This window comes from Carassius auratus, chromosome 17 (assembly GCF_003368295.1).
Source record: "Carassius auratus strain Wakin chromosome 17, ASM336829v1, whole genome shotgun sequence".
Taxonomy (NCBI): domain Eukaryota; kingdom Metazoa; phylum Chordata; class Actinopteri; order Cypriniformes; family Cyprinidae; genus Carassius; species Carassius auratus.
Window position 1 is genome coordinate 14,717,764 of NC_039259.1, and position 27,961 is coordinate 14,745,724.

Consider the following 27,961-nt stretch of genomic DNA (forward strand, 5'->3'; position numbering starts at 1 on the left):
ACGAGCGTGTCCCCAAACATGGCCGTGACTACCCACAATGCAATGTGCAGTGCCAAGCTCTATTCTTTGAAGGTAGGAAAACAATCACTTACATGCTTCATTCAGCACTAAATATAGACTATAGTTCAGTGCATAAAGTTAACGAGAGAAAGTTGTTCACAAAAAATATTCTTTAAATAGCAAGTTAAATATTCGCTTTCTGGTGTAGGGTTCACAGTCTACAATACCCACTGATAAGGTTTGGTAGAAAGATAAAATCAGATGAATAAAAAAGTTGGAAAACATTTTCAAGTTTTAGCATTGGAGAAATTTTATTCTGCACTATTTTATAACAGTCACTGCCATTTCAGCAGCATTTATTAACTTTCTCACATCCATACCTCGAACATACAGGTTAGGCCATAAGGGGGTCATTAAATTGATGAGTCTCTCTCAACAATGTAAGCAAATTGCCATGCAACCTTTGCTTATATAAACCAGACATCAAAGAAAATTATTGATGCCAACATACTCATTCAGTGTTCATGTTCATTAATATTAAAAAAATTAAAAATAATAATAATACAATAATGAAAATAACAACTATAACAATAATGATATTTGTCTTTAATTATGCATATATATGTATATAACTCGTTATAAAATTATTTATTTCTTTAAAAAACATTTCAGATTAGTAACAAAGGCAAAATGTCAGCTAGTGAATTTATTTTCTCTCTTTCTCTCTTCTGCAAGTCAGAAGTCATAACCCATTCCGTCAGTGAGCACAAACATTTATTACAAGCAATGCATGTTTTTGACGTAAAATATGTGTAATGTGATTTCTTTTTTTATATGATTTTATTAAAGCTGGCATATCCTTAAGCCAGCTGTTCATAAAGAGTATGAAAAGCTTGTTCTATTTATTGATAATTCCAGTCCAGCCCTTTAATTGAAATCAAAATGTATAAAAAAAAATCTTCATCAATAAGCCACATTTCTAATTTTACACGTTTGCTGATAGATCAAGACAGTTCAGAGAATACACTTCATCAGTTCGGCATCAAGCTACAGCCATCAAGTCCACTTTCAGCATAGTGCAAATAATAATGTTAAACAAATGTTTTCTATAGCTGAATTAGTCAGCCTGACCACTTCAAGCAACTCTAAACCGAAGTCTCCACACAACAGGAGCCTCTCCGAACATAATATCTCCTCACCTCAGAGGAGTCCCCACAGCCCTCAGGCCGATGTACAATGAGGACTGGGAAGAAGCGGGCGTCTTGGTAGTTCGGCGGGCTGTCATTAAGCGCAAGCTGACTGGTGTAAGACCTGCAGCACTGTTCATCGGGGCAGCAGCGATCTGTAAGTGTACTACTGCGGCTCCTCCACAGTCCCACCGTGCGCCTGGAGCCGTACATGCGGCAAAGCGAGAAGTGCGAGGTGTCCAGGGACAAACGGGAGTGGAAGGTGTGGCGAGAGAAGATGGAGGAACAGCTAGAGCTGATTGTCGGCCGTCTTTGCCCACCTTCGTGTTCGCAACAGTGCTCACAGTTCTGCACCAGTGTCCCGTAGCTCTGTGTCGAGCAGCTGTCCAACAGCAGTTGGTTGGAGGAAATGCTGTCTCTTTGGTTTGAACCAGAAGTCCCCAGGTTCATTAGCATGGCCTCTGAGTAGCTTGGTATAAGCTGGCGGTTTGTTCGAATGTGCCATTCCAGCTCCGTACTGTCGACGGTTTCTGCTCTTGGAAGGCCGTAGCGATTGTTCCTCGTGGTGGCGTCGACTTCTGGAGATGGGCTGTTGTTGCTATACTCTAGTCCGAAGAGTTTCTCGACTTGGTAGTGCACAAACGCTGTTCGGTACTCTATCAGCACTCGCAAAGGCCAGGAGAGCATGAGTAGAGCCGCCAACCAGAAGGTGACCCGAGAGGTGTACCATGGCATTTGGTCGGGATCAACGTAAGCGATGAGGTGCTCCTTAAAGTCGACGTTCTTCAGCAGCATTCCTTCACGGGCTTCCATGTAGTCATCCAGTCCTTCGATTTCCGAGAAGAACCTGGCTCGTTGGTTGAGGTAAGCATTTTCAGGTCCTGCTCCTGTGAAGCTAAAGCACTTGGAGAAATGCAACCGTGTCGCCACGTGACCCTCCAGTCCGCGCAAGTTGCGGGAGACGTCTCTCATTCCGTAGCGACCGTAGTCGAACTCGCCCTCGGCTACATGTGTGTTAACCCGCTCGTGATAAACCTGCATGGTTGTGTAGGCATCTCCATTCCGGTAACGCGTTACTTGTCGAGTCCTGCGTACAAAATGGTAACTGATGGCTTTCCACCATACACATGGTCGGGCTTGCCGCATCCGTAGAACCCTGTCATACACGCTGTCAACGTTGGCCTTGCATTGTAATTCACTGCGGGCGCGACAGTGCCAGCACTCCATAAGGTAAACGGCGTAGAGCATGAGCAGGAAGGCCAAGGGGATGTACACATAGCCATCAGAGCAAGGGCTGTCGTGGTATATCATGGCGCGACCTCCTCCTTTGAGAGAGTTCATTGAGGTTGTGAGGGAAGTACTGGAGGAATCGAAGCTCAGCTTGGTGACCTGGGTGAGCTGACACCAGGTCACGGCACCCAGGCAGCTGTACATGAGCAGCGAAAGGAGGAGGCATCGCCAGTGCGTCTCGCGGCACATAGAGGCACTTAGGGACTGTTTTATTGGCCATTGCTACAAGGAATAATGAGAAAGAAAAATAGTAATAAGCATATTGTAAGGCACACAGGCTTGCTATGAATACTGTGAATATGAAAACAAGAGGTAATGAATACAATACAAACCATCAGAGATTTAATGTCACTTATATGAGGATGATATATTGATAATGATATTGGACAAAAGGATAAAATATCTTTAGATTAGGGATGCACGATATATCGGCCATCATATCGGTATCGGCCGATAAGAACATTTGACCGATATCTTAAAAGCAGATTAATTTCATTATTATTTCCTTCAGAAAAACTTGACTTGAGATTACTTGTTTGGATTATTTATGCTTTATTTTATTTATTTGTAAGACTTTTTATTTTAAAAATTTGTTAATGGGAGAGTAAAACTATTTTTTAAATGTACACTGTTCAAACTAGGCTGCTTATGTTGAAATGTTTGGGATGTGGCTTTTAATGATGAGACCTTTTTTGTAATCAGGTTTTCAAAAGGTATATAAAAATTTGGATATAGATTTATTGGCCAACATCTCGGTTATCAGCATTAAAAAAAATAAATAAATAAGAATATTCATATTGGTGAATCCCTACTTTAGATCAGAGTGGTCAACTAAAATTAAAACTATTAAACAATGTTTTTGGTAACTGAAATAAAGCTGAAAAACAATAAAATAATAAATATAAATATTATATGAACTTTCAAAATTAAAAACTAGAAATGTTGCCTTACCAAATAACTGAAATAAGTTGAAATTGAATAACTAAAATGACTAAAACTTAAAAAAGAATTAAAGCTAAAAAGAATAATAAAAACAAACTAATTACTAGGGATGTCCCAATCAGGTTTGTGTCCCTTATCCAAGTCATTAAATATTAAGCATCTGCTGATACTGGGTCCTGATCCCATATATGTATATTACATTAATGCAAGTTTGGTGCACACTTAGAGTACATTCAAATAATTAAAATAAATCCACTGTATACAGAGTTGTGAAGTTAGTAAAATAAATATATGCATGATGTATGTTTGTGTATATATATCACAAGATACATGTATATATGAGGACACACTGTATACACATATTGGCTTTTGGCAGATGTATACATGCTAGACATTGTAAACAGGCTTTGATAAGATAAGAAGTTGCTGAATAAAGTCACTATTTTTGTTTTCTTTGCACACACAATTACGGTTGAACCACTGATGTCACATGGAGTATTTTAAAGATGTCCTTTATACCTTTCTGGGCCTTGAACTTGGTAGTTGTGTTGCTGTCTATGGGAGGGTCAGATAATACTCATTTGTGTTCAGAAGAAGTCTTACGGGTATGGAACGACATGAGGGTGAGTAATTAATGACAGAATTGTCATTTAGGGGTGAACTAACCCTTTAAAATTTATAAAATACATTTCATTCCTAAATGTAGTCTGCAATGGACATTCTTTGAGTCTAATTCAAATAAAGTGCAGACACCGCTCTGACAGTAAACTCTTAAGATGACTAGAGGGATATATAGATCAATGTGAGAAAGTGGGGCCTGACAAGACTAAGGATTTGTTGCAATCCCTCAGTTCAGACTTAATCACTTACAGTACATCCTGGCACAAAAGTCTTCAGATTATCTATTAAACCTATTCACTAGCTTCAGATAATTGACCTGTATTAAACTGGTTAACCATTTGAACATTTTACAGGTAATACAATTTTTATGATACTATTGCACAATTTTTGGCTTCTCTTCCACATCGTGAAAATCATAGAGCACTTTGAATCCAGGCAATGATATGGATGAAGCAAAATTTGGTGGATGTCATTGCAACTTTGTCTTGCATCTTTAATCAATGCCAGACAAAATCCATCAAATTTATTTATTTATTTATTTTTTACATTTAAAACCTGCAGGAGAGTAGCTCGGCAAAGCTTTTATTTGCCATCTCTGAACTTGGACACCTCTTTGGCAATGCACAGAAGTTATTTGTAAGTGGAAAAGGATCTTTGCTCCTAATTCCGAGTTGGTGGATTTGAATCTCACTCAAGGGCTGCTACTGAATACAAATGATGATGAAAATGTCAGCCATTACTGAAAGTTCACTGAATAAAAGATACTAAGAGGCTACTTTTATTTAGCTTAATTGATCCAAAATCTGAGAAGATTGTGTTTTGAATATAAAATGGACTGGCATCTGTACGTTTTGAGAAAGTATGCTGTTGTGCCATAAGTGTCTGTACATTTCAGCAGCTGATACCACAGCTTCTGATATTTATAAGGGTTGAAAGGCTTTTAAAGAGGGGAGGTGCAACATCAATAATGGAAATCCCACATGAAAGACAATACTTTGACAGAGCTAACAGTCAGCCATTCAAAAGCATACTGTAGAAAAACTGCTCTTATCCTCGCTGCTCTTGGATAAGTGAAACTTTGGACATAATATGGTTGTGATATAAGATGCTTAAGCAGATTAAATGAAACTTGATAATGACTTAAGGAATACCAAATGTGGGGCACTGATTTTGTTTGTTGGTTTACTGTGGTACCATCTCAAAAATATCACGGTTCTGGGTTCCAGCAAGCAGAATTTGTGTGGAAGATGAGCTGAGGGACATTCACAGAACTGGCAGGCCATACCATATGCACCAATACAATTAATATCAGAAATGCAGGTTGGAATCAGCAACAGTGGCAAGCTATTTAGAGTGATATATGAAAGGTTTTATCTAAATACTGAGTTAAACATATCTGCTCAAACTCCCTGTGATGAGGGTGATTCTCAAGCTAACAGGCACATGATCTTTTCCACAGTGACAACTCCATAATTACAGCAGTGTAATACAGAGGTGTTGATCAATGCACAAACCGTCTGAGTGCAGTGAATGTGACAACAGATTTAGAGCTATACCTGATATAAAATGCAATTGAAATCAGTTTGTCCTTCTTGGAGTCTTGTCAAATTTACTGTCCTTATGGAAATGTGTACATCAAGCAGTAGCATGATTTTAATATAAGCGTAAACCATATATAGCCTAAATTAGATTAAAGCATTGCATAGTGGGTTTACTAATCTGGATCTCCAGTCAGTGACCTTTGACTATAGGCTACTGAAAAGAACTCAGAGTTTCATTACGGATGATTATCAATAACTTGCAGCATAAAGTTTATGCATCAATTTGAAGCAGAGGAATTGTTGGGGGAAAAAAACGTTATTACATTTAACAGTTTCTTTTAAATAACAAATATAAGTGAATTTACAAGAACATTTTCTCAATCTCAAACAAACCTTTACTGTCACCAGCCTTTTACTGGAACAAGTCAAACCACACTAAGACACTTAGCCTCTACAAGGCGTTATAATGCATAAACCCCATCTCCTCCATGATGACTATGGTACATCTAGTACTCATAAGAGTCATCTCATACCTCTTCCAGCACATCGAGACTGGCCGGTGTCTGCGCGCCTCCATCTGGGGAGCTCGGCGCGGTGTCCTCCGCAGTAGTATCAGTTTCCAGATCTAGAGACAACATCCTGCGGCAGGTGTAACATTGCAGTCAAATATGTTATCTGCAATAAGCCGCTTTTCTCAACGAAACACGCTTCAGCGGGACGTTGTTTTGTCCGGCGGTGCCGTGTTTGGGATGGATGCCAGGAGCGCCGGGGATCCCGCTCTGGGTGTTCCCATTCAGGCAGACAGGGGGGCGGAGACCGCGGGGAGACTGCGGAGGACGGAGGAGAAAAAAAAAAGCTCTCCAAAGTCTCATGGAGACCGAAGCTGATTCTTTGATTTGTGTTTATACTAAACTGCGCCAGATGCAATCAGCATAATAAGATAAAGATGTTGCTTGTTTTGCCATGTTTGTCATAAATATTGTGAAGATATTCAACATACATTTAACTAACTAATTTCTAACTTACTAATTAAATGTTAAGGATTTTATAGGGTAGAAATGTTTTAAAAGTTAATTCCCTGCTAATATATGAAATTATTATATAGCCTAATGATAAACATAAGCCTATGTGATGAGAAACAGATATACCTACATGTATAAGCTGCCAAAGCCATCAGAGGAAAGCCAGAGATACCACCCAAACATTCAGACAATATCTCTATAATAAAGCTTCTCTTATGATATTCTTGTTCAAATATTATTTCTGTTATCCTTTATATCAAGTCTCTTCGTCGTTTATATATTTATTAAATTATATTTATTTTTTAATATTTCTTAATATAAAATAAATTAATATTATAGTATACTTTAATGTAATATAATTTCCACGATAGAAAAGGTAAATGAAATAAGGTTCTAGTAATGTAAATAAAAAGAAAATGAAGAACATGTAATAAAACTGAATGTATTATTCTGTATTATATTATATATTTATATAATTTAGTAACGATGCAATCTTTTATGTAAACAAACAAACAAACAAACAAAAAAGCTCTTAAACCCATATATGTCTATGGGTAAACCGAAAGGCTTTTATTTTGTAATGGCTACACATAACCCGGAAATGGAGTCGCGTCTGTAAACTAAACTCTACATGTGTTGTTTGTGGCTGTGCGTTTAGTGTACATATCCAGTCATATAGCTGATTGATGACCTTCCTGGATTTACAATAAAGGAATATTTCCATCATTGCTGATCACGGACTGATTACTAATAATATTAGAAATTTGCTGTAATTATTATCCTCTGCAAGCCAACAAGAAAAACTTTATACTGTCAGTCAGCGAATTACAGGATGAAATGGCCAATTTAAGAACTAAATCTTGAATCATTATTATTTCCGACAGTCTCCTCAGAACCATTAAACGCCCTTGTGTTAATTCCGGAGTCGGGATGCTGCGGCGTCCCAAGCCCACGGACAGCGAGGCGGATCTGCTCCGGGAGCAACGGGAGCTTCTGGCGGCGGGCGCTCGGTCCTCTGTCTCCGGGGTGAAGCGCGCTGATAAACGCCGAGGAGACGCGGCTGCAGCTGATGCACTGGAGCAGGGAAACCAGAGAGATGTTGTGACTATAGAAGGTAGGTTAGACATTTCTGAGCGTCCTCTTAGTTATCTTTAAACACATTACCTGCTTAAATAAGTTCAGGCTGATATAAAACAAATTTATATTAACCGAGTATTGAAATTATTTCATCCCCCCCCCCCCCCCATAGATCTTCCAGATGACCTTCCCACTTTGACCCCTGCACCTCTAAAGAAGTCACGCTTCAAACAGGAGCGGGTGCATTTTAAAGATGAGGACCCAGGAGAGCGACTGGACAGACATGATACCCACATCAGTGCTGTCCTGTCTAGAATCATTGTGAGTCACAGTTATTACAATGGGCCTGTCTTTTGACTGAATGTCAACACGTCAATGCCATGCTTATTGTTTTATGTCTTCCTAAAGGAGAGGGACACGAGTACGGTACCCGTGTCGCTCACGTCTATCACAGGCGCTGCTTTCCCTATAGTCTTACATAGATCTGTAATGGAAAGTGAGGTGAGGAAATATTATACATGCACAAATCCCTCCCAGCTTGTGTGTTTCTCTGACTTTCTGTTTTTCTCTCTGCACTTAGGGGCAGGAAAGAGCTCCTAAAGGAAGAAAAAGTATTTTTGCACGTCAAATTGCGGCACAAAGGTCTAAGAAGGAAGAGACTAGAAATCAGTGTTCTGCATCTAGACATGTGAGCTTCTCTCTGATGGGGAATATGGAGACTGAGCGACCTGAGTCAGATGTGATGGGTAAGTGCTGTCACATTCCACAAAATTCTTCATGGTAAACTAACGCATGGTTCATTTCTGATTGGGCTTCTGTTACAGACCGTGTTGGTGGCCCTGTGCTACTTACGGGTCAAGGACTAGGGATTGCAAATAGTGCCATGGAGACGATGAAAATCCATGAGGAGAATCAGGCAAAGTTGCAGGCGATGTCCCAGAGTGAGATCCTGGAAGAACAGAGGAAGCTGCTGGCACAGCTTGGTAAACTGACACTTCTTCACTTGATGATAACCCTCAAACAACATACAGAACTACCAGATTTTGCTATCAGTTTGATTGTAGATCATAATTGCTGTAAATAGTGTTCATTGTCTGATCGATAATGTCTTTAATAGTTTTTTCCATACATTTCTGCCATATGTATATTAACTGACATAGTCACCACGGAGCTACTACTAAATATATTGTAGAAACTTAATTTTCTGTTAAGCTGCTTTGCAATGATTTGTATGGTGAAAATTGAACTTCTAATGCCAAACGACAAATTTATATAAAAAAATATGATCTGCCAACTTTCCCCTACTCAGGTTATTGTAAGGGGTAAACAAATACTGTATACAAATATCTTTTTGTTAGTTTTTGGAAAATATATTTGGTCCTTAACAAGCTAGTCTTCTGAATTATTATAATGTGCAACCATTGTATTTGCAAACCCATTCTAGCATAGTAATTGTATAAATTATATTTAATTTTGATGCACGCTTCTATTCAAAAGTTTGGGGTCATTAAGATTTCTTTAAAGAAATTAGTATTTTTATTCAGCAAGGATGCATTAAATTGATCTAAAGTGATAGTGAAGACATTTAAAATGTTAAAATAGATTTTAATATTAAATAAAATAGGATCTTTCGATTTGTCAAGAATCCTGAAAAAATATTTCAGTTTCCATCAAAATATTAAGCAGTTTTCAACATTGATTATAATAAGAAATATTTGAGCACCAAAGCAGCATTTTATAAAGAATTCTTAAGGGTCATGTGTCACCAGAGACATCATTATTACAGTTTTATTTTATTTTTGATCAAATAAATGCAGTATTGGTGAACATAAGACTTTAAAGGGATAGTTTACTCAAAACTGAAAATTCTGTCATTAATTACTCACCCTCATATCATTCCGCAAGACCACAAATATCTTAATTTGTCTTCCGAAGATGACAGAGGTCTTATGGGTTTGGAAGGACATGGGGCTGAGTAATTAATAATATAATTTTCATTTTTGGGTGTACTATCCCTTTAAGAAAAACATGCAAAAAATTCTAGTGTCACCAAACTTTTGATCGGTAGACATATTTAATATTTGTTGCTAGGAATTATCCCATATTTTAGCAGGGTTGCCAACCTCATATAAAATAAATATTTAATTAAAAGTGTCCATAATTTGACCTCCTGAGCTTGATTGGCATTTTCTGAAGTTTAAGCAGCCCTCACTGACCATTTTGTTAAGTTGATTTTATTTGTTTTATTTATATCTTCATTTTTAGACCTAATTTGTGGAACATGCCTGTAACAGTGACGTTTTATTCACTTGGACCTCGTGTTGTTATATTATGTCAGGCCCTAGATTAGTAGACTTCGTGAGATCTCGAGGGGCACAGAGAACCCTGGGATCTGAGTCAGCATCTGGGACTGTGCAAAGAGAAGACTTCCTGAATGAACCTCTGCCCGACAGCACGTCTCCACAGTTAGACCACACAATAAAAACTCAGGAATCTCAGAGGAATACCATGGAGGATGATGAGGAAGATGAGAATCAGCTTCTAGCTCAACCTCCAATTACAGGTAAGCGAGTTTAGAGCTTTTTTGGCAGAGACAGATCACATCATGTACCACTACATGGTGAATAAATGTTGTAAAAATGTTATTACACAGTCTTTGAGATTTATTTGACACTCAGTTATACAGCATTGCTTTAGTTTCATTAAAGAGCCAGTAAGATGAAAATTCTAAGCTTCCTATCACTGTTTATAAGTCCTGTACATTAGGTTTAAATCCATCCAAGGTTAAAAAACATTGTCATTTTGTCAAAATATCATTTTAAAATTACCTCAATTCTCAGAGATCCCCAAACGGTTCGCACGAAGCTGTTCAAAAGATTCAGTTTCCTTAAACCCCACCTTTCGGTAGCATACTGTGTTCTGATTGGTCAACTAACATGCAAGCAGATTGGATTGGTTGTTCGCACACACCTCCACGGTAAACTATGCGTTAGCATCTGTTTGGGGTGAATTATGTCTTATTCCTCTCACCGCGAAGCAAACAGTAAAATAAAAAACTTGAACAGCCTGGCTGCTTTTTCTTCTGTGTGTGTGTATTCAAGCCGCGCTTCAGTTTGAATCTGAATAGCACGTTCAGCGCGGGGCGTGGTCACATATAATGAAGGGAGACATGAAAAACAGACATCGCGTTGTTTTCATATGGATTACTTTATCACAGAATATCTGTTTTCAGCAGCACTTGGTTAGTTTTAAAGTAGACATGTCAAGCTTTCTATTGATATCTCTCTCATGTCTCTTCGTTGAGTATTCACGGAGTTACACTTCATTTTAATGACGTGTTTGTAAATGAAGATCAGCGCAGACAGGCTGCAGACAGCACACATACTGATAAGACGCTTGGGAGAAAAAAGACACATAACTTCATAATCATACTTCGCGTTGTGATTCGGAGATGCTCGTTGTTCTAAATAAAGTTGGTAATGAACCCTCTTTTATGACCAAACGCCTTGAAAATCCTGCTGTACTCACCGAGATTAGAAAAGCAGTCATCAGTGAAATGTTGTGAACACAACAAAAGTGATTTGTTGTACTGCTCTGGTATTGTGGTGAAAAATAATTTTAGGTATTGGTTCTTCTGATTTTCATTCTTTGGCAGTGAAAATAAAACAAACGCTCTCCTCGACATGATGCTATCACACCAAACAGAGCGTCTGTGTGTGTGGGGGGGTGGGGCAGGTCAGAGTTCCGTTTCTCCCAACACGGTAGGCGGAGATTATTATGCAAAGTGTCCCTAGTGACGTACATAGAGATGGGCAAAAGATTTCAAATCTATAACGACTCGTTTCAGTGATTCAGAGTCGACTCCTTACTTTAGAAGCCAATAACTTTATAAATCGTGTACTTTTTGGTTTAATTATTTGCACATTGTTTACACAGATGGACAGCTACATCATACACGGTAATACATCTGTGTGGCTCTTTAAGAAAGCTGAATGGGGACTTGGGACTGGTCTGCATGCAAACAGCATTAGAATGTAAACCTAATGTACCAGATCTAGTCTTCTCAATCTTGTCAGCACAAGTTGGATGGTTTCCAGTTCTGTATTCACCCTCGGCTTGGAACTCAACACATATATTCAGGACTGTGCACTTTGCAGATCTGTCCAGCTGAGCTGTGAGGCCTGCGTGCAAGGCAGATGCATCAATTTCAATTAGTCTGATGAGAGCAGAGTTAGCTAGAGCAAGCACCAATTTGTTTTAAGGTAATCGAGATAAGAGGAACTCATTGATGTTTATGGATGAAGCACATCAGGGGTTACTGTTCAGAGAACAGTTCTTCCGTAGTTGCAATGCTGTCAGCATGTGATGCTGTGTATGTCAATATACATGGGAATGGGAATAGGCTGTTAAACTAATGGAAAGTCTGGTGTTTTTTGTTGCTCTGTGTTGCCATTAATCATATGTATTACTGGTATTATTTATTATTTACAGACGAGGAGCTGCCAGTCAAGCCTCAAAAGGAATGGCTTCACATGGACAAGGTGGAGCCAGAAAAACTGGAATGGACAAGAGACCTTCCTGCACCCAGGAAGCAGAGCACCAAAAAGGTACAAACCACTGCTTGGTAAGGCAAGCATCAGTAGAACTCTTTTTTTTAAACCCAAAACCCCAAAATATGGCACATACTGTAACTACGTAATACTGCATTGTTTGTGCTACAGACTTGAATTATACTTCAAATTATTTCTCATATCAAAATTATGTAAAGATATCCCATTCAACTTACTTAGGGTGGGGGATATGACCAAAATCATATATTCAAGTTGTTTTATTTCACGTTAACGATATATATCACAATAAAGTTATTTTTGCAATAAATAAGGTCTTTATGGAAATTTCAAAATTCTTGTCACCAGTGTCAATATTACAAAAACTAATACTAGCCTAAAAAAAAAAAAAACTCAAGGTCACTGACAGCAGTCAGCGATTAAATAATAAAAACTAACTACATGCAAAAGGACAAAAACCTACAGTAGAACAAGCAAACAAAAATTGGTACATGCATTGTATAAATGAATTAAATTTATAAAAACACTGCACATACTTCAGTCAATTAAATATATATATATATATATATATATATATATATATATATATATATGTCTTCTTATTAAAGTTACAAAAGTAATTTAATCAAAAGCAGTGAGAGATTTTCTCTTGTTGTTTGATTAACATGAATGACAGACTGCTGTCACTTTAAGAGCTGCCCGGATCCAATATACTGTTACACAGTTTCTTTCTCCGCTGTTTGCTTTCACTTAAGACCTACTCTTGTTTATGCGTTTTTTTTTAAAAGACGGGCGTTTTGACAAGTGTGTGTATTTAACTGTTCAAGGCCTGTAAAGCAGCAAATAAGACTTCCTATAAATATAACAAGGCCTATTTAAAGCAGTTTAATACTTCCACGTGCTGTGAGCATGTACAAACCAATACGTTTTCGTGACCATGTAGCACAGCAAAATCACGTGAGCGTGTAACCATGAGAGAAACGATAGTCCAAAATCTCTACAGGTCGAAAAATTTCTACCGATTAATTTCTACCGATTAATTCTACCGATTAATTGCTGGGTTAAAAATAACCCAGCCCTACAACTGACATTGCTGCATGCATGCAAAATGATTGGAGAACAGTAATTAGTGGACAAAAATTACAGGTCAGAGCTAAATGTAAAAAGTGAAAAATGCATGACGCAAGATCTACAACATTCATTTTGTACTGACTTTAATGTTATTCTCTGTTCATGTTTGCATGAATGCTTTATTAAAGGCTATGCAAGCACGTTTTGATTTTGCTGGCTCTCTCATCCCACCCACCGAAGACGTGCCCACCCATTTAGGCCTGCATCACCATGGAGAGGAGCCAGAGGTGAGTGGGTTCCGCTAAATTCATCTGCTGGATTGTTTTGATGCCAGTACTTCTTTTAAAATGTGTTTGAATTAGTCAAATGCAGACGTGTGTAGTTGTTGTATATGTGTAATACTAACTATAATTTTTTCTCTCTCCTCTGTTCCAGCTGGCTGGCTACTCACTGCAAGAGCTTTTCCTCCTCTCTCGCAGTCAGCTGAACCAACAGCGCAATCTGGCCGTCAGCACTCTCGCTAATATCCTGGCCAAAGTAAACAAACATTTCAAAATTAAAACAAAAGTTCACTGAGTTATTGTAAAGAGCTATTATATTTCTTGGAGATGTTACCTGGGTTAAGACACGTATATAAATAAAAAGAAGAAAAAATCAGTAAAAAAAAAGATCAGAGCCTTTTCATTGCTTTTCATTTTTAATGCCAAAAGAAGCTTTGTGGCCGTTTCTTTCTATTTCTGTAGATTTGTCTCTTATAAACACTGTAAACGTGTTCTTCATCAGGCCCGGGCTGGTGAGTACATTTCCTCTCTAAAGGGCAGCGTCTTGTCTTCTTTATTGGATTCTGGAGTCCTCTTTCTTCTGCGGTTCTCCCTGGATGACAGTGTGGAGGGTGTGATGTCAGCAGCAGTGCATGCCTTGCGAGCTCTGCTGGTCTCATCTGACGATGAAGTAAGAGAGAATCATATTGTCTTTGCCACAAGGAGTTACAAGTAACCACAGCATTTCCGATTCGTCTCATCCTAGGAGTGCTTGGATAATGCCTTCTCATGGCTGCTCGGGATGGCAACCTTTCCTTTACTGCCCACTGCTCAGGAGGATGAGGACGAGGATGATGAAGGCTTGGATGAGACCATGAAAGAAACTGCTAAAGAGAAAGAAGAAAGAAAAACAGATCATGATGTTGCTAGGCAGGATGTTGTCAAGGTAACTGGGGTCTAAGATTGATCGCTTTCTGCAAAGTTAGTTGCTGCTTTTGCAGAGTTACTGAAATGTCTGTGTTGGCATCAGGGCTTTCTGAAGATGCAGGGTCTTCCTCGGCTGCGGTACATCGTGGAGGTGGTGCGGCCCTCCCCCCGGGTCGTTCTTGATATTCTGGAGGTTCTGATCCGAATCGCTCGCCACTCGACTGCTGCAGCAACACAGGTAGATGAATTCTGAACCAGTGTTATTATATACCCTATAGTGAGAAAAGAATATATTTAAAATATATTTATTTCATACTAAGTATATTTCAAGTATATGAACATATTAAGTGACATGTCTCTTTAGACTTAATATAAAACTTATAATTGAACTTTATTTTGAGTACTTATTTTCTTAATATTAAGCCTAAAATATGTTTTAGTGTCACCATTTAAGAGGATTGTATGATCTTTGAATACAGGACATTTAAGTGTACTTGCAATAAGTCCACTTTAGCACAATCAAATAGACTTCAGTATGTCTTTAGTTGGACTTCAGCACTACATCTGCACAATTAGTAATAAGTGCATTAAGTACAAAATTTGTTACAGAGTAACAGATGTTAAGTATAACAGTTTAGTATACTAAAAGTACAATTGTGAGGTATTTTTAATTAAATAAATAAATATGTAAATGTATTTGTAGTATACTCAGCATGAAATAAATGAATTTAAAATATATTTCAGTGTGTGTGTATATTTATTCTGCTATGGTATTTATTAATATTTTTGATTCACTTTTATTTAAATTAAAATTTTAGTAACATTATAATGTGCTGATGTCATTTTATTTTCATTTATTTTATTTTAATTTCTGTTTTAGTAAGTTTAGTACTTCAGCTTAAAGGAACACTCCACTTTTTTTTCTTTGAAATAGGCTCTTTCTCAAACTCCCCCAGAGTTAATAAATTGAGTTTTGCCAGTTTTGAATCCATTCAGCCGATCTCCGGGTCTGGCCGTAGCACTTTTAGCTTAGCTTAGCATACATCATTGAATCCTATTAGACCAGTAGCATGGCGTTCAAAAATGACCAAAGAGTTTCGATATTTTTCCTGTTTAAAACTTGACTCTTCTGTAGTTATATCATGCACTAAGACCAGCGGAAAATGAAAGTTGTGATTTTCTGGGCAGATATGATTAGGAACTATACTCTCATTCCGGCGTAATAATCAAGGAACTGTGCTGCTGTAACATGGCCTCGGCAGGTGCAGTGATATCACGAGGCACCTGAAAATCACAACTTTTCGTAATGCTACTGGTCTAATAGGATTCAATGATGCACTTAAGCTATGCTAAAAGTGCTACCGCCAGCGATCGGCTCAATGGATTCAAAAATGGTCAAACTCAAATTGATTAACTCTGGGGGAGTGTGGAGTGTTCCTTTAAGCTTCTCTATTTCAGTTAGTTGCCAATGCAAACATTTTTAATCTTGTATTCATGCTTTATTTTATTCCAGCTTTATTTTAATTACTAAAAATGATTATTAATCGTTTTAGTTTTAGTTAGCAATAATAACACTGCCCTGAATCCTTTTTCTCGGTCAGATCCTGGACTGTCCGCGGCTGATGAACACTGTGATTTCGGAGTTTCTTCCCTGCTCCTGGGCTCCTGCCACCTCACAGGCTCCGTCCTCTTTGTATGGGCTCCCGGTTGCCTTGGCGATGAAGCTTCTTCGTGTTTTAGCAAGTGCTGGGAGGCATGCTTGTGCTAGAATAGTAAGTATCCACTACATCCAGTGTAGGTTAATAGTGTCAAGCACCCACTCCTTGTGAATAATTATATTACTTATTACAAAACTGACAGGTCTCCCACCCACTTCAGCAAATGAGTATGATGTTTATTAAAACAAGTGACAGGTCTCCTACTCAGATGTCAAACCATATCGTTCTGCTAAAATATTTCTATATATATAGTCTTGCTGCCGGCTACTATGCTTTATTGATAATAATCTGGTTAATTAAAGTAAAAATGTAGTTATTTTCTAAAATAAAACTTCCTTAAGGTTGTTCTTGCTATCTGAAAGTCAAACTTGGCTGTAATTAGTCTGTGTGTCTTAGCTGAACTCTCTAGGAGGGAAGGAGGTTTTGTCACGTTTCGTGGTTGTGGAACCGTCAGAGATGTTGCTGGAAGCAGGTGAAGCTCTTCGCTGCAGTGCGGAGGCGCTGAGACTGTTCGCAGTGGCTGCCGGCTACGGACAGGCTTGCAGTCTGTACACGTGAGGAGGACCAGCCACTTTACACTTTAAAACATAGTGTAGATATTTAAAGCATGCGATTGTAGTGATGGACGGTGAGTGTGTGCTTCATTCCAGAGACCTGTATCCTGTGCTGGTGAAGAGGTTGCAGGCTGGGAACCGGCTGTGTGCTTCATCTGAGGCTGTTCTGCTTCAGGAGCTGGACCCAATCAGAGCTCTGCTCGTGCTGCTGACTCGGGTCACTCAGACGGCAGGATGCCATGAAGAACTGCAGAGAGACCTAGTCAGGTGAGACTACACTTTTACAATGTAACCATTGTGGCATACAATGACCAAATGTATCAACATTAAATGCTAATAGAGTGTATGTATTTGATTGCTACTTCTGATCATTTAAGAAATATTTCAAAACTAGTAATATAACAAAATATAATAAAATAACTTGAAACTTGAAAATACACTACCGTTCAAATGTTTGGGTTGGTAGGATTTTTTTATGTTTTTGAAAGAATCCTCTTATTTCCACTGGATTTATTTGATTGAAAATTCAGTACGGTTCAGTACAATTTAAAATAACCAATTTCTATTTGAATATATTGAATTTATTCCTGTGATTTGCAAAGTCGCTTTTTCAGCGGTCATTGCTCCAGTCTTCAGTGTCACACGATCCTTCAGAAATCATTCTAACATTCTGATTGCTCAAGAATTTTTTTTAATATAATCCATGTTGAAAACTGTTCTATTTTATAAGGTAATTACCTTTTTTATGATTTTTCAATTAATAGAACGTTTAAAAGCATGTATTTGAAATATAAATCTTTTGTAAAATGATAAATGTCTTTACTGTTAAATTATAAATCATGTTTATAAATATTATTCAATCAGTTTTAGTGGAATATTCATTGGCTGTTGTGTTTCCAAATACATCATGCTAATACTAATTAAATCTGCATCATTATTTATCACATGTATTACAATTCTACTTAAATTTTTATTACAAAAATTTATGAAAGATTATGTACTGACATTAATACAGTATGCATATATTTAGCTATTTCATACAGTATGTCCTGCTGGATTGAAAAGGAAAAGTGCACCAATTAAGCAATTGCACGGATTTAAAAATAACTAGAAAGATTTTGAACTATTTTCTGTTTGATTCGGTTTTACAGTTTGTCAGGATCTGCTGTTGGAGTGTTTTCATTTTTAATAAGAGACCAATTTGCTATATTAATATTGGGGTTTCATTTCTGTGCTATAAATTTTGGATATGGCCTTGAGCTGACTCTCTCTGTGTATTGACAGTGCTCAGGGTACAGAGTGTCCTCCAGCTCCTCCGGTCGTGTGGAGTCATGTGACCGGTCTCCAGCCCACTGTCATCAGCTCTCTCAAGGGCTATGTGAGAGCACTCGATGGCCCAGCTCAAATGTCAAGTGCTCTGATTCTGCTTCCATCCTACCTGCTCTACACCGAGGCATATTATTCACAGCTTTGTGTACAAGTAGGTATTAATAAGAAAGAAATAAGCGTCAAAGCAGCCCCCCTAAACAAGGTTATTTAAAAAACGCCTGTTCTTTTGGAGGCATGTAAAATCTACCTGAAGCTTATATTTAGCCACTTTTAAGTACATAGTATACATTATAAATGCCTTGAAAAGTTGATAAATGCATATGTAAGGACATTAGGAGCTCAACTGTCAGAATCAAAGTGGATAATCAGTGGCTTCTTTTAAATCCAGACTGCCTTTCATCAAAGCTTCTGGTGTGCTAAACGCCAAAATATGAAAGATTATTCCACATTATTCAGCGCATTCAGTCAGATCCCTCAAGGCAAGATGATGCTGTCTGCACAAAATAGCTGCTGATAATGTACCTTCACAAAATAGCATTTTTATGTGTTTTTTTGTTGTTGTTTTTTTTACATTGCTGGTAGAAATTGAATGCCATTCACAGCCTTGCATACTTTTTTATTTCGTATTTGGATTATATCAACATTTAGTTGTGGTAACTTAAACTCTTAGTGCAGATGGGCCTAATATTTCAGATGTTTTAAATAATTAGCATCCTTTGCATATGTAATGTGAATGATCTGATTCCTTTGTCAGAGCTCTTTCCAGCCAGTACAGTGTCTGCAAGAACTCGAGTCACTAACTTCAGATGTACTTCTGCCACTGATATCCCATCAGGCCATGCAAAATATAACCAGCAGCTTTAGGTACAGTGAACTCCAGAGACTTCCTGAGATTAACTACATCTGTTACAATATATTTCCTATTAATTCATGTTTTTTTTAAACCAATGGTTTGGGAAGTTTAAAAACCTATTGACCGATAATTTCTGCATTATGAGAATTAAACATATCCACAACAATATGTAATATAATATAAAATAAAATAATTGCATCCAAAATAAAATATTTTGTTTCGATAATACATGAGTGTGTACTGTGTATGTTTTATGTATATATAAATATGAACACATGTATATTTTTAAGAAATATATGTATATATAATATCAATTATATGAATATATACATGTAAATACGTGTAAATATTTTCTAAACCTATACTATATGCATGGGTATTTATAGATACATAATAAATATACACAGCACACACACATATATTGTGTAAACAAAAACTTTTATTTTGGATGCGATTACTCGCGATTAATCTTATGACAGCACTAAATCTAATATTATATTATATAACAATAAAATAAATGTAATATTATTAAAATAATAATTGTAAGATTTTTTTTTTGGTAGATTAGTGAAATTAGTTAGAATTTTACAATTATAATGACTTAAATGCACAATAAAATGACTAATATATGACTTGTAATTTACTTGTTTGTTTAAAGAATCAAGTAAAATATATTGCCTGAATTCTATTATAAATTTTTAGAAGTTTAATTGTATTATTTTTGCCATTAATATAGTCATTGATGCACATATGGGAAATAACTAACTAAATAAATATAGGATAAGACCATGCTTATATTGTATGTTAGATCTAAGCATTAGATTTTTTCATCGTAATTTAAAGTCTATAGTGATCATTTTGAGCAATATAAAAAGAGCAGATCTTGTGTAAGTGGAACATCTGTTCTCCTGCTGCAGGTCCAGCTCTACGATCTGTTACCCCGGGCTGAGTGCAGCTGGTGGGGAGGTCATCTCCAGTCTGCCAGGTCTGGGCTGCTCGAGGATGAAGACCTCCAGCACAATGGCAGGGCTCAACTCCCCTCTGCCTCTCCCTACTGCCCTCCTGTACCTGCTGAACACCATCACCTCCATCCACAAAGGCTTAATAAAGAAGGTAAAGTCATTTTGATGGTAAATCTCTCGAAAAAAGAGCTGAGATAAAATCTTTCTCGTGTCTCTCATCAGTTCAGTGCTCTCATCCTCTCGGACTCTGTACTGAGTTATCTGCGGTCTTGTATCGGAGCCATGCCCACTGTTTCTCACTCGAGTGCCTGGATTTTACGCCATGAGCACCACCTGCTGTATCTGCTGCTCAGACTGGCTCACAAGCTGGTAACTGCAACCTCTGCATCTAACACATTTGCATTCATTGTATGCGTGTTTACTTGCACGCACACATAAATATATTTTAATTAGTAAATAAAATGTAGTTTTAATGCAATACATTGTGATTAATTAACATTAACTATGCTTGAAAATCTGCCGTTTGTCCCTTCCATGGTAGAGGACAGGATCGCGCTATTCAAATGCTCTTAAAGGTACAGGTTATAGGACCTACCACTAGAGGGCGCACTATCAAAACAATCACGATCGCGTTGTTTGATGACACTAAGAAGGAGCGCGGAATGATGGGATTTGTTGTCTTCTACCCAACCGCTGACGGCCATCAATCAGACGGAAAGATAAATAATGGATTTAACGCGAGTTCAACGATTTGCGCGAGTAGATTACATACAAGGTCAATGCAAAGACGCGATCAGACTATGGATCAGACTCGTCCTCGTGTGATGCCCTGCGTTTGGCGTGTATGCCCCATAATACTAATCTTGTTGGTTGTTATAATAGCATACGTTTTCTGTAAAGATACGAATCAAAATAACTCGCATGTCGAGTAAAACACAAGCGAGATCGGCATCTCTTTCTAGTTGAATTTTTTTGCGAAGCTACTTCAGCATTTGTCCAGGACACTGTTGTCATGTGGTTTCTACGTCAGTAAAGGCGGTAACAAAGGGTAACTAACGTCATTGACAGGCGACTGCACTGCCCCATGTCACAATTTTCTCATGATTTACAAGTAGTTGAAAACCTTAGAGAAATTGTTAGTAATCAGCTGGACAAAATATATAACACTAGCCTAGTGGTTTTTGGATATGTTACTGCAAATAATTTACAAATTGTACCTTTAAATATGCTGGCTTTTTTTGAAAAGCATTGGGTTAGTTAATGAATTGTAATGCCTTACTTTTATTGTGATTTCTTTATTTTTAGATTCCAGTTGACCCAGAGGTGGCCAAACACGCAGTCTTGTTCCACCATGTATCGCTGGCTCTAGTGTCCTGGCTGCTGCCTGGCAGTGAATATCTGGCACATGAACTCATGTCTGTCATGACCTTCAGTCACAGCCTCCTTCCGTAAGTCTCTGATGTTTGTCTCATATATTGTATGATTGCAGTGACTTCAGTCACACAAAGTATTCACACTTTGTTGTATAGTGGCTCCAGACACATAAGCTAGACATCATACATCAGCTTGACATCAGTTGTTTAAACAGAAAGGAAGAAAAGCCACTTCCATATTTTATCATAATTTAATAACTTATGTTTATTGTCATTACAAATGTCACAAATATTAGATTTTCGATTCTTTGATTTGATTCTTTAACTAATAGTAAGAGTTTAAGTGCCTTTAGATCAGAGAGTTTCTAGGAGGCGATTTTATTTAATAGATCTCATTTTAATATGATTGTTCATGTTCATTATGTTGCTTTGATGTACTATGGTTAAAAGTATTAATATTCCTGAACCTCTTCAGACATGTGCTATTTGAACTGCACAGGGATAAAAGCTGAAACTCATTGGGAGAGATTAATTACACAAAGTGTCTCCTGTCTGAAATCTGCTCAGGTCTTGGCTGGATATTTAGATTTGATCTCATATTATTGTTTATCATATTCTGATTGTATACTCTTTCTGTTCAGATGTTTACCTCCAGATGTTTTTCTAAGTTTACATAAGAGTATCAAACATGTTTAAATGCATTTATGATTCATTTTTAATAGATTCAGTGTAAAAAGCAAAAAAGTGAACTCTGAAATCCCAGCTGTATCAAGCTGTAGTTTCACATCATACTCACAAGAGAGCAGCAAGCTGCACATTTCAGACAGAATGTAGCAGGAGTTTGCACGGACAGTTAATTCTGATTTATGTTTCTTTTATATATATATTTATTGGTAAATGTTTGTCATTTTTAAAAATGTATCTATGGTATTTTATTATGTCTGTTTTTTTCAGTAAAGGCAACTCGTAATTGCTTCAACAGATTTGCATTTCAAATACTGCTCTTTTGAACTTTCTATTGATAAAAAAAAAAAAATGAAGCAGGACTATTTTCACAATTATTAATAAGAAATGTTTCTTAAGTATCAAATCAGCATATTAGAAGAAAAAATCTTACCAGTCCTAAACTTAGTAGTATATGTTACAATTTAAGCACTACAAGGATGTACCTTTATGTTCATGAGAAATATATTGTTGTCTTGGAAATGAACTGCTGTAATATGACATGTTTTTTTTTTCTTATTGTTAGGGAGGGTGTCTCTGGTGAACCCGAGATGGCTGCGTTGGCTGAGCTGCAGCTTAAAGACAGGACTTCACCTGCTGTTGGTGCTCTGCTGCGTGAGGCTCTCCATCATTTGCCCTCCATCCGCGGTTGTTACCTCACCCACCTTGCACACATGGAATCCTCTGTTCTTTCATCCCGTGACCGGTACCTCGGCCGAACGCCTTTTGTCAGCTCTCATCTCCTACCTGAACTTACTGGCCCCTCCCTGCCTTCTGATTGGCCCTTCTTACCGCTCATTAGTCTCTATGAGCGAATGGGGCTGTCAGCTGGTGGTGGGCATCAGGTTGAGTGTCTTCCAGCAGGGTCAGTGCAGTCAGTCACTAACTGCCTTCAATGGCTGCTTGTTCTGGAGAGTTGGAGAGAGCAGGCTCTCACGCCGGTGCCACCAGTGGCAAAGTTAGCCCGGCTAGCCTGTGTCTTTCTGTGCTCCAGTGACCTCTTCCTGGAGCGGCCTGTGCAAGAGCTTACTTGGGCGTTGTTTCGCAGGCTAACACAGCCAGCTCAGCTTGAGGCGCTGGATCTGGGCTCACCTCCACCAGGCTTGGCTTCCTTTCATGACCTGTACTCAGCTCTGCTGGCGCAGTATGAGGCTGTGTCATTCGGTGACCCACTCTTTGGTTGCTTCATGCTTTTGCCTCTACAGCGGCGCTACAGTGTCACCATGAGGCTGGCTGTGTTCGGAGAACATGTGGGAATGTTGCGATCGCTGGGGGTCCCGCTACAGCAGGTAAGGGGTGTCTTTTTGTCAGGTGATCTACGCACAGATTAGGCGTAATGGAAACATGACTGTACTTTTGTCTTTGTAGTTCTGGGCATCTGGAGCTGTGATCCAATTCATACTGAGATTTCATCTGAAAATACTGTTCACAACATCGGATTATTGGGAGTTGGGAAAGTAATTTAGTAAAAATGGTTTGTTTAGGGAGTTGCAGGGATGCATGAAATGAGCTTTTTATGTACTTTTTTTGCCATTAAAGTCACAGACTGAGAAACCAGAATTCCCTTGATCTTTTGGCATATAAGGGGTCATTGTACTGTAAAAACATCCTGATTGTTTCAGAACTCAAAACATTGTTGTTAGTCTAAAAGCAGCTTGTATTGAAGGCTTATGGAATGTTCTGCTCTATAGTGGATACGGAGTCCGGGGAGTGAATTTCGAGTGGGGGTGTCACTTCACTTCCGGCTAGTTAGGTTTATTTGGAAATTAAAGTGATTTCTATATTTTATTCATTCAAAACACTACCAAAGTGAGCCCAGATCCAGTGTTTGTTTCACTCCACAAATGCGTCTTTTGCCTGCAGACTGCAGCCAATAGAAATGTTTCTCTATCGCAGCGCGTCCTGCTCCTCACAACACAGATTGTGAAAGCAGACTGCAGTTTTTGTCATAAATTGTAAGCGTGTAGAGAGACGTTGTAAATAATAGATTCAGTGTGCAGTGTACTGTAGAGAGCTTTGTTCATTAAAATGGAGGTTTGTGAGATCGCGATGAATTAAAGAGGGTAACCGCTTTTAAATGATCATAAAGAGAGTTTGCAAATGTGAAATTGAATTTTATACAACAGTTTTATACATTTTTGATTTTATTCAAAAGTTAATATAAAGTGACGCACATTTTAGGAACACTGTTGTCTATTTTGCTCTATTTCATCAACAGAAATAGTTCAAAAACAAAAGCACAGCTGAAGCTCTGTGCATCTATAGTCTTTGACACAGCAATGTTTAGTTTAAGAATCTTTGCTTTTGAACAAATCTAGTGAGTCAATGATTCAATGACCCATTCATAAAGAGATTCACTTGCTTCGTTCCTGAATGAATCAACCCATTGAACAAATCGATTGAATGAATGATTCAGTGACAGAATAAATAAGCTTTCCATTGATGTATGGTTTGTTAGGATCGGACAATATTTGGCTGAGATACAACTATTTGAAAATCTGCAGGAAAAAAAATCTAAATATTGATAAAATAACCTTTAAAGTTGTTCGAATTAAGTTCTTAGCAATGCATATTACTAATAAAAAAATAAGTTTTGATATGTTTATGGTAAGAAATTTACAAAATATATTCATGAAACTTAATCTTTATTTAATATCCTAATGGGTTTTGGCATAAAAGAAAAGTGGATCATTTTGACCCATACAATGCATTGCTTGCTATTGCTGCAAATATAACTGTGTGACTTAAGACTGTTTCTGTGGTCCAGGGTCACACATTAAAAATAAACTGCAAATGTTTTTGCAAAGTGTAAACCATTAAATATAATCTACAAATCATTCAATACTTTACCAGTAAATAAGAAGTGGTTTGAGGGAACTAATCTATCTTTTCTTTTATTAAACACAGGGGGTCATTAATAATCCTTACATTATAACATGTACAAATTCACAAACAGCGTATCTTTAATTCGGCCAGAATTGCAGGTGCTGGTCTTAATATACAGTTTTGAATGATTAAATACATCCAAAAGGTCATCTAAAATTACCATTATTAACCCAGCCACCCCACCCAAGCTACATTCCCCCCAGTGAATTTTGAACATTTCCCCCACTGATTATAAGTGGACCTCAGGAAACAGTACACAATAATAAACAAAGGCAGTTCAATACCCCTTTATCATTCACAATCTAGATTTATAAAGGGAATAGTTAACCCAAAATGTACAATTCTATCATAATTTATGCACTCATTTCAAACCTTTACTCACATTTAAATCTTTTTTTGGAATGCATATTTTTAATGAAACCTGTTTTATATCTTTCCATTGATAGTACATTCCACCAAAACGTTGATTCTTCAAGTTCATAAAGAGATCGTAAACGTAATCTCATGCACAGGTTGATGGAGTGGAGGGATGATTACAGATGTCGTTATAAAACAGTTGTAGATACGAGGCAGAGGGGAAGTTATTTTGATTGAGTTTGCTGCTACATTTTTATTGCAAAAGCGGTCTCCATCTGAAATTTGATTTGCTTGTCCTGTACAGCTGCCTATTCCACTGGAGAAGTTCACGTCCCCCATGGAAGACTCCCTTCCTCTGCTGCGGCTGTATTTTCGAGCACTGGTAACTGGAGCTCTGAAGAGGAACTGGTGTCCTGTACTTTATGTGGTTGCTGTCGCCCACCTGAATGCCTTTATCTTCTCCCAGGATGCAGTGACAGAGGTAAATTACCTGTGCAACAAGTCTGTGTGTGTATATATATATATATATATATATATATATATATATATATATATATATATATATATATATATATATATATATACTTTCCCTTTTTTTAAGCACTTATTGTGTATTCTAAATAATTTCAGTGACTTGCCAAGACAAAATTGCACATCTCAGTTTGTTTTACTTCTTATATTTACTGCATAGTATTTTGAAATGTGTGTGTGTGTGTGTGTGCGTATATATATATATATATATATATATATATATATATATATATATATATATATATATATATATATATGCATTTAGCAGAATGTAAAAGCTGCTCTTTCAATATAATAAAAACAAGTGGGAACCAGAGGCTTGATTCCAAGTCTACTGAAGCAGTGTAAATGCCTAATGTGAGGAAAATGCCAAAATTTAGGTTATGCAATTTAAGGTGAAAAGCAAATGCACTTTATGCAAATCCACAGACCAGTGTGATTGGTCTCCTGATACAGAATACGATACTATAGACCAGGTGTCATTTGAGGCTTTTTATTTTTTGTCCAGAGGAAACTATAATTTATATATGCAAGCACTCTGTCCAAGAGGGACTGGCTGCAGACTTGCACTTGCACTCTCAGACTTGCACTTTCAGACATTTTCACTTCCGCTAGTGACATCACTTGCAGTCTTTATTTTTTATTTTGTTGAATGTTTTATTACTTTTTGTTTGAATTTCCCAACATTTTATAACAGTAGCCAGGTGGCGAAGACAAGAAACTTGCAATCGCCTCTTGCACTCTCCGCTACCTGCGACACTGGCAATCGACACAAATCGTGCGTGTTGCCAATGGAGACCAGAAGCTGTGGTGTTGATTAAACGATTAAACCTAATTTAGTACTGTAACGTACAGGGTCCTGCAAAAAAAAGACAAGACCGGCAAATCCGTGGCTAGAACACCAGAATATGAACGCAGTGCACAAAGTCTTCCCGTAGAAATACATAAACACTTAACATGGCTTAATGTATTAAGATGCTATTAAAATATCAAATTAAATATACAGTTCATTATTTTAATGAATATGCATATAGTATTTTCCTCACATACTGCAAAATGGACTTTGATGATAAAGGCCAAACTCAATATGCTTCTCTACATTATTAAAATACATAACTAATATATGTACAGGCAGGTGAGCCCAGAATAAACGCAACACTCAAAGTCTCGCGTTAAGCATTTTTCCATATAGAATAAACTGTCTACAACTCGCTTATATCACTTTGTACATTAAGCTACATTATGTGTTTTATTTATAATGATTTTCTATAGGAGGAAAACGTTTAATGTACAATTTAACGCACTGCGTTCTGTACTTGTCTGCTTGCCTGTACGGAGTTGATCCTTTTAAAATCACTTAATGCATTTCATAATGCACGTTCATATTTGCTGGTCTGTATATATGTTGAGTCAACAACAAGACATATAGGCTAGGCCTACTGAATTGTCTTTATCATCTTGTCTGTTATTAGGCCACATTAAGCGGCCTAATAACAAGTGTCTGAGAGTGCAAGTCTGAGAGTGGAAGTGCAAGTCTGCAGTCAGACGCTTCTCACTCTGTCACACAATCCCAAACAGAGTGGTTGGGTTTGAAATATGTCTGAAGGGTGAAGCAAATGTGATCGATGCTTTCTTAGTTGTCTTATTTTGTCATCGTGCTGTGAGTTATGACTGACTTGACTTACACTCTCTGTAGGAGGTGGAGGCGGCACGTCGGAGCCTGCTGAGAAAGACATGCTACCTGACAGATGAGGTACCATCAGGCATCCACCTCTACCTTAAAGAGACATTCCATTTCCTGGATCTGCTTTTAGCTCCACTATACATCTCTCTTGATGTTCTCACCTTTCCCGGTTGTGTGTTTCTTTCAGTGACATGTCTGGTTTCTTGTTTCTCCAGGTGTTAAAGAACCACCTGCTTCTTTTTCAGCTGCCCCAGCAGAATTCAGAGCTGGGCTTCATCACTTATGAACAGCTACCCACGATCCGTGCCCGCAGGTTGGAAAGCATTGTGGGAACAAAAATAAAGGGCGGAGAAAGGTGAAAAAGGAAAAATCCTGTCCCACAGTTTTGTATGAGATTTGTAAACTACCATCCTCATATCTGTGGTTTTTGGCCTGTTAGGAACAAGTGGCAACTATCGACTTTAAAATAAACATTTAGATTCTTG

General features: G+C 37.7%; 2 protein-coding genes across 4 annotated transcripts; one reads left to right on the plus strand and one right to left on the minus strand.

Moving 5' to 3' along the window:
* Positions 1-16: 16 nt before the first annotated feature.
* LOC113117345 (RNA polymerase II-associated protein 1-like) lies at positions 17-27,961 on the plus strand. Of its 3 annotated transcripts, XM_026285961.1 has the most exons (25): positions 17-72; positions 7,488-7,717; positions 7,853-8,001; positions 8,089-8,181; positions 8,261-8,426; positions 8,505-8,663; positions 10,019-10,243; positions 12,172-12,287; positions 13,508-13,606; positions 13,755-13,856; positions 14,103-14,270; positions 14,346-14,525; positions 14,610-14,744; positions 16,108-16,278; positions 16,621-16,778; positions 16,875-17,045; positions 18,063-18,258; positions 18,862-18,971; positions 19,878-20,073; positions 20,145-20,291; positions 21,228-21,370; positions 22,545-23,307; positions 25,566-25,742; positions 27,489-27,545; positions 27,692-27,961. In XM_026285961.1, the coding sequence occupies exons 2-25, from the start codon at positions 7,534-7,536 to the stop codon at positions 27,833-27,835; spliced, it is 4,209 nt and encodes a 1,402-aa protein (XP_026141746.1). In that variant the 5' UTR covers positions 17-72; positions 7,488-7,533; the 3' UTR covers positions 27,836-27,961. The 3 variants fall into 3 exon arrangements, with proteins under 3 accessions (XP_026141746.1, XP_026141745.1, XP_026141747.1); XM_026285960.1 differs by lacking the exon at positions 17-72 and having other exon boundaries at positions 7,184-7,717; XM_026285962.1 differs by lacking the exons at positions 17-72; positions 25,566-25,742; positions 27,489-27,545; positions 27,692-27,961 and adding an exon at positions 23,387-24,468 and having other exon boundaries at positions 7,184-7,717.
* LOC113117356 (transmembrane protein 151B) lies at positions 443-6,656 on the minus strand. Its single transcript, XM_026285976.1, has 2 exons — positions 6,115-6,656; positions 443-2,699 (listed from the first exon to the last, which is right to left on the minus strand). Exons 1-2 carry the CDS (start codon positions 6,217-6,219, stop codon positions 1,146-1,148), a joined length of 1,659 nt encoding a protein of 552 aa, XP_026141761.1. The 5' UTR covers positions 6,220-6,656; the 3' UTR covers positions 443-1,145.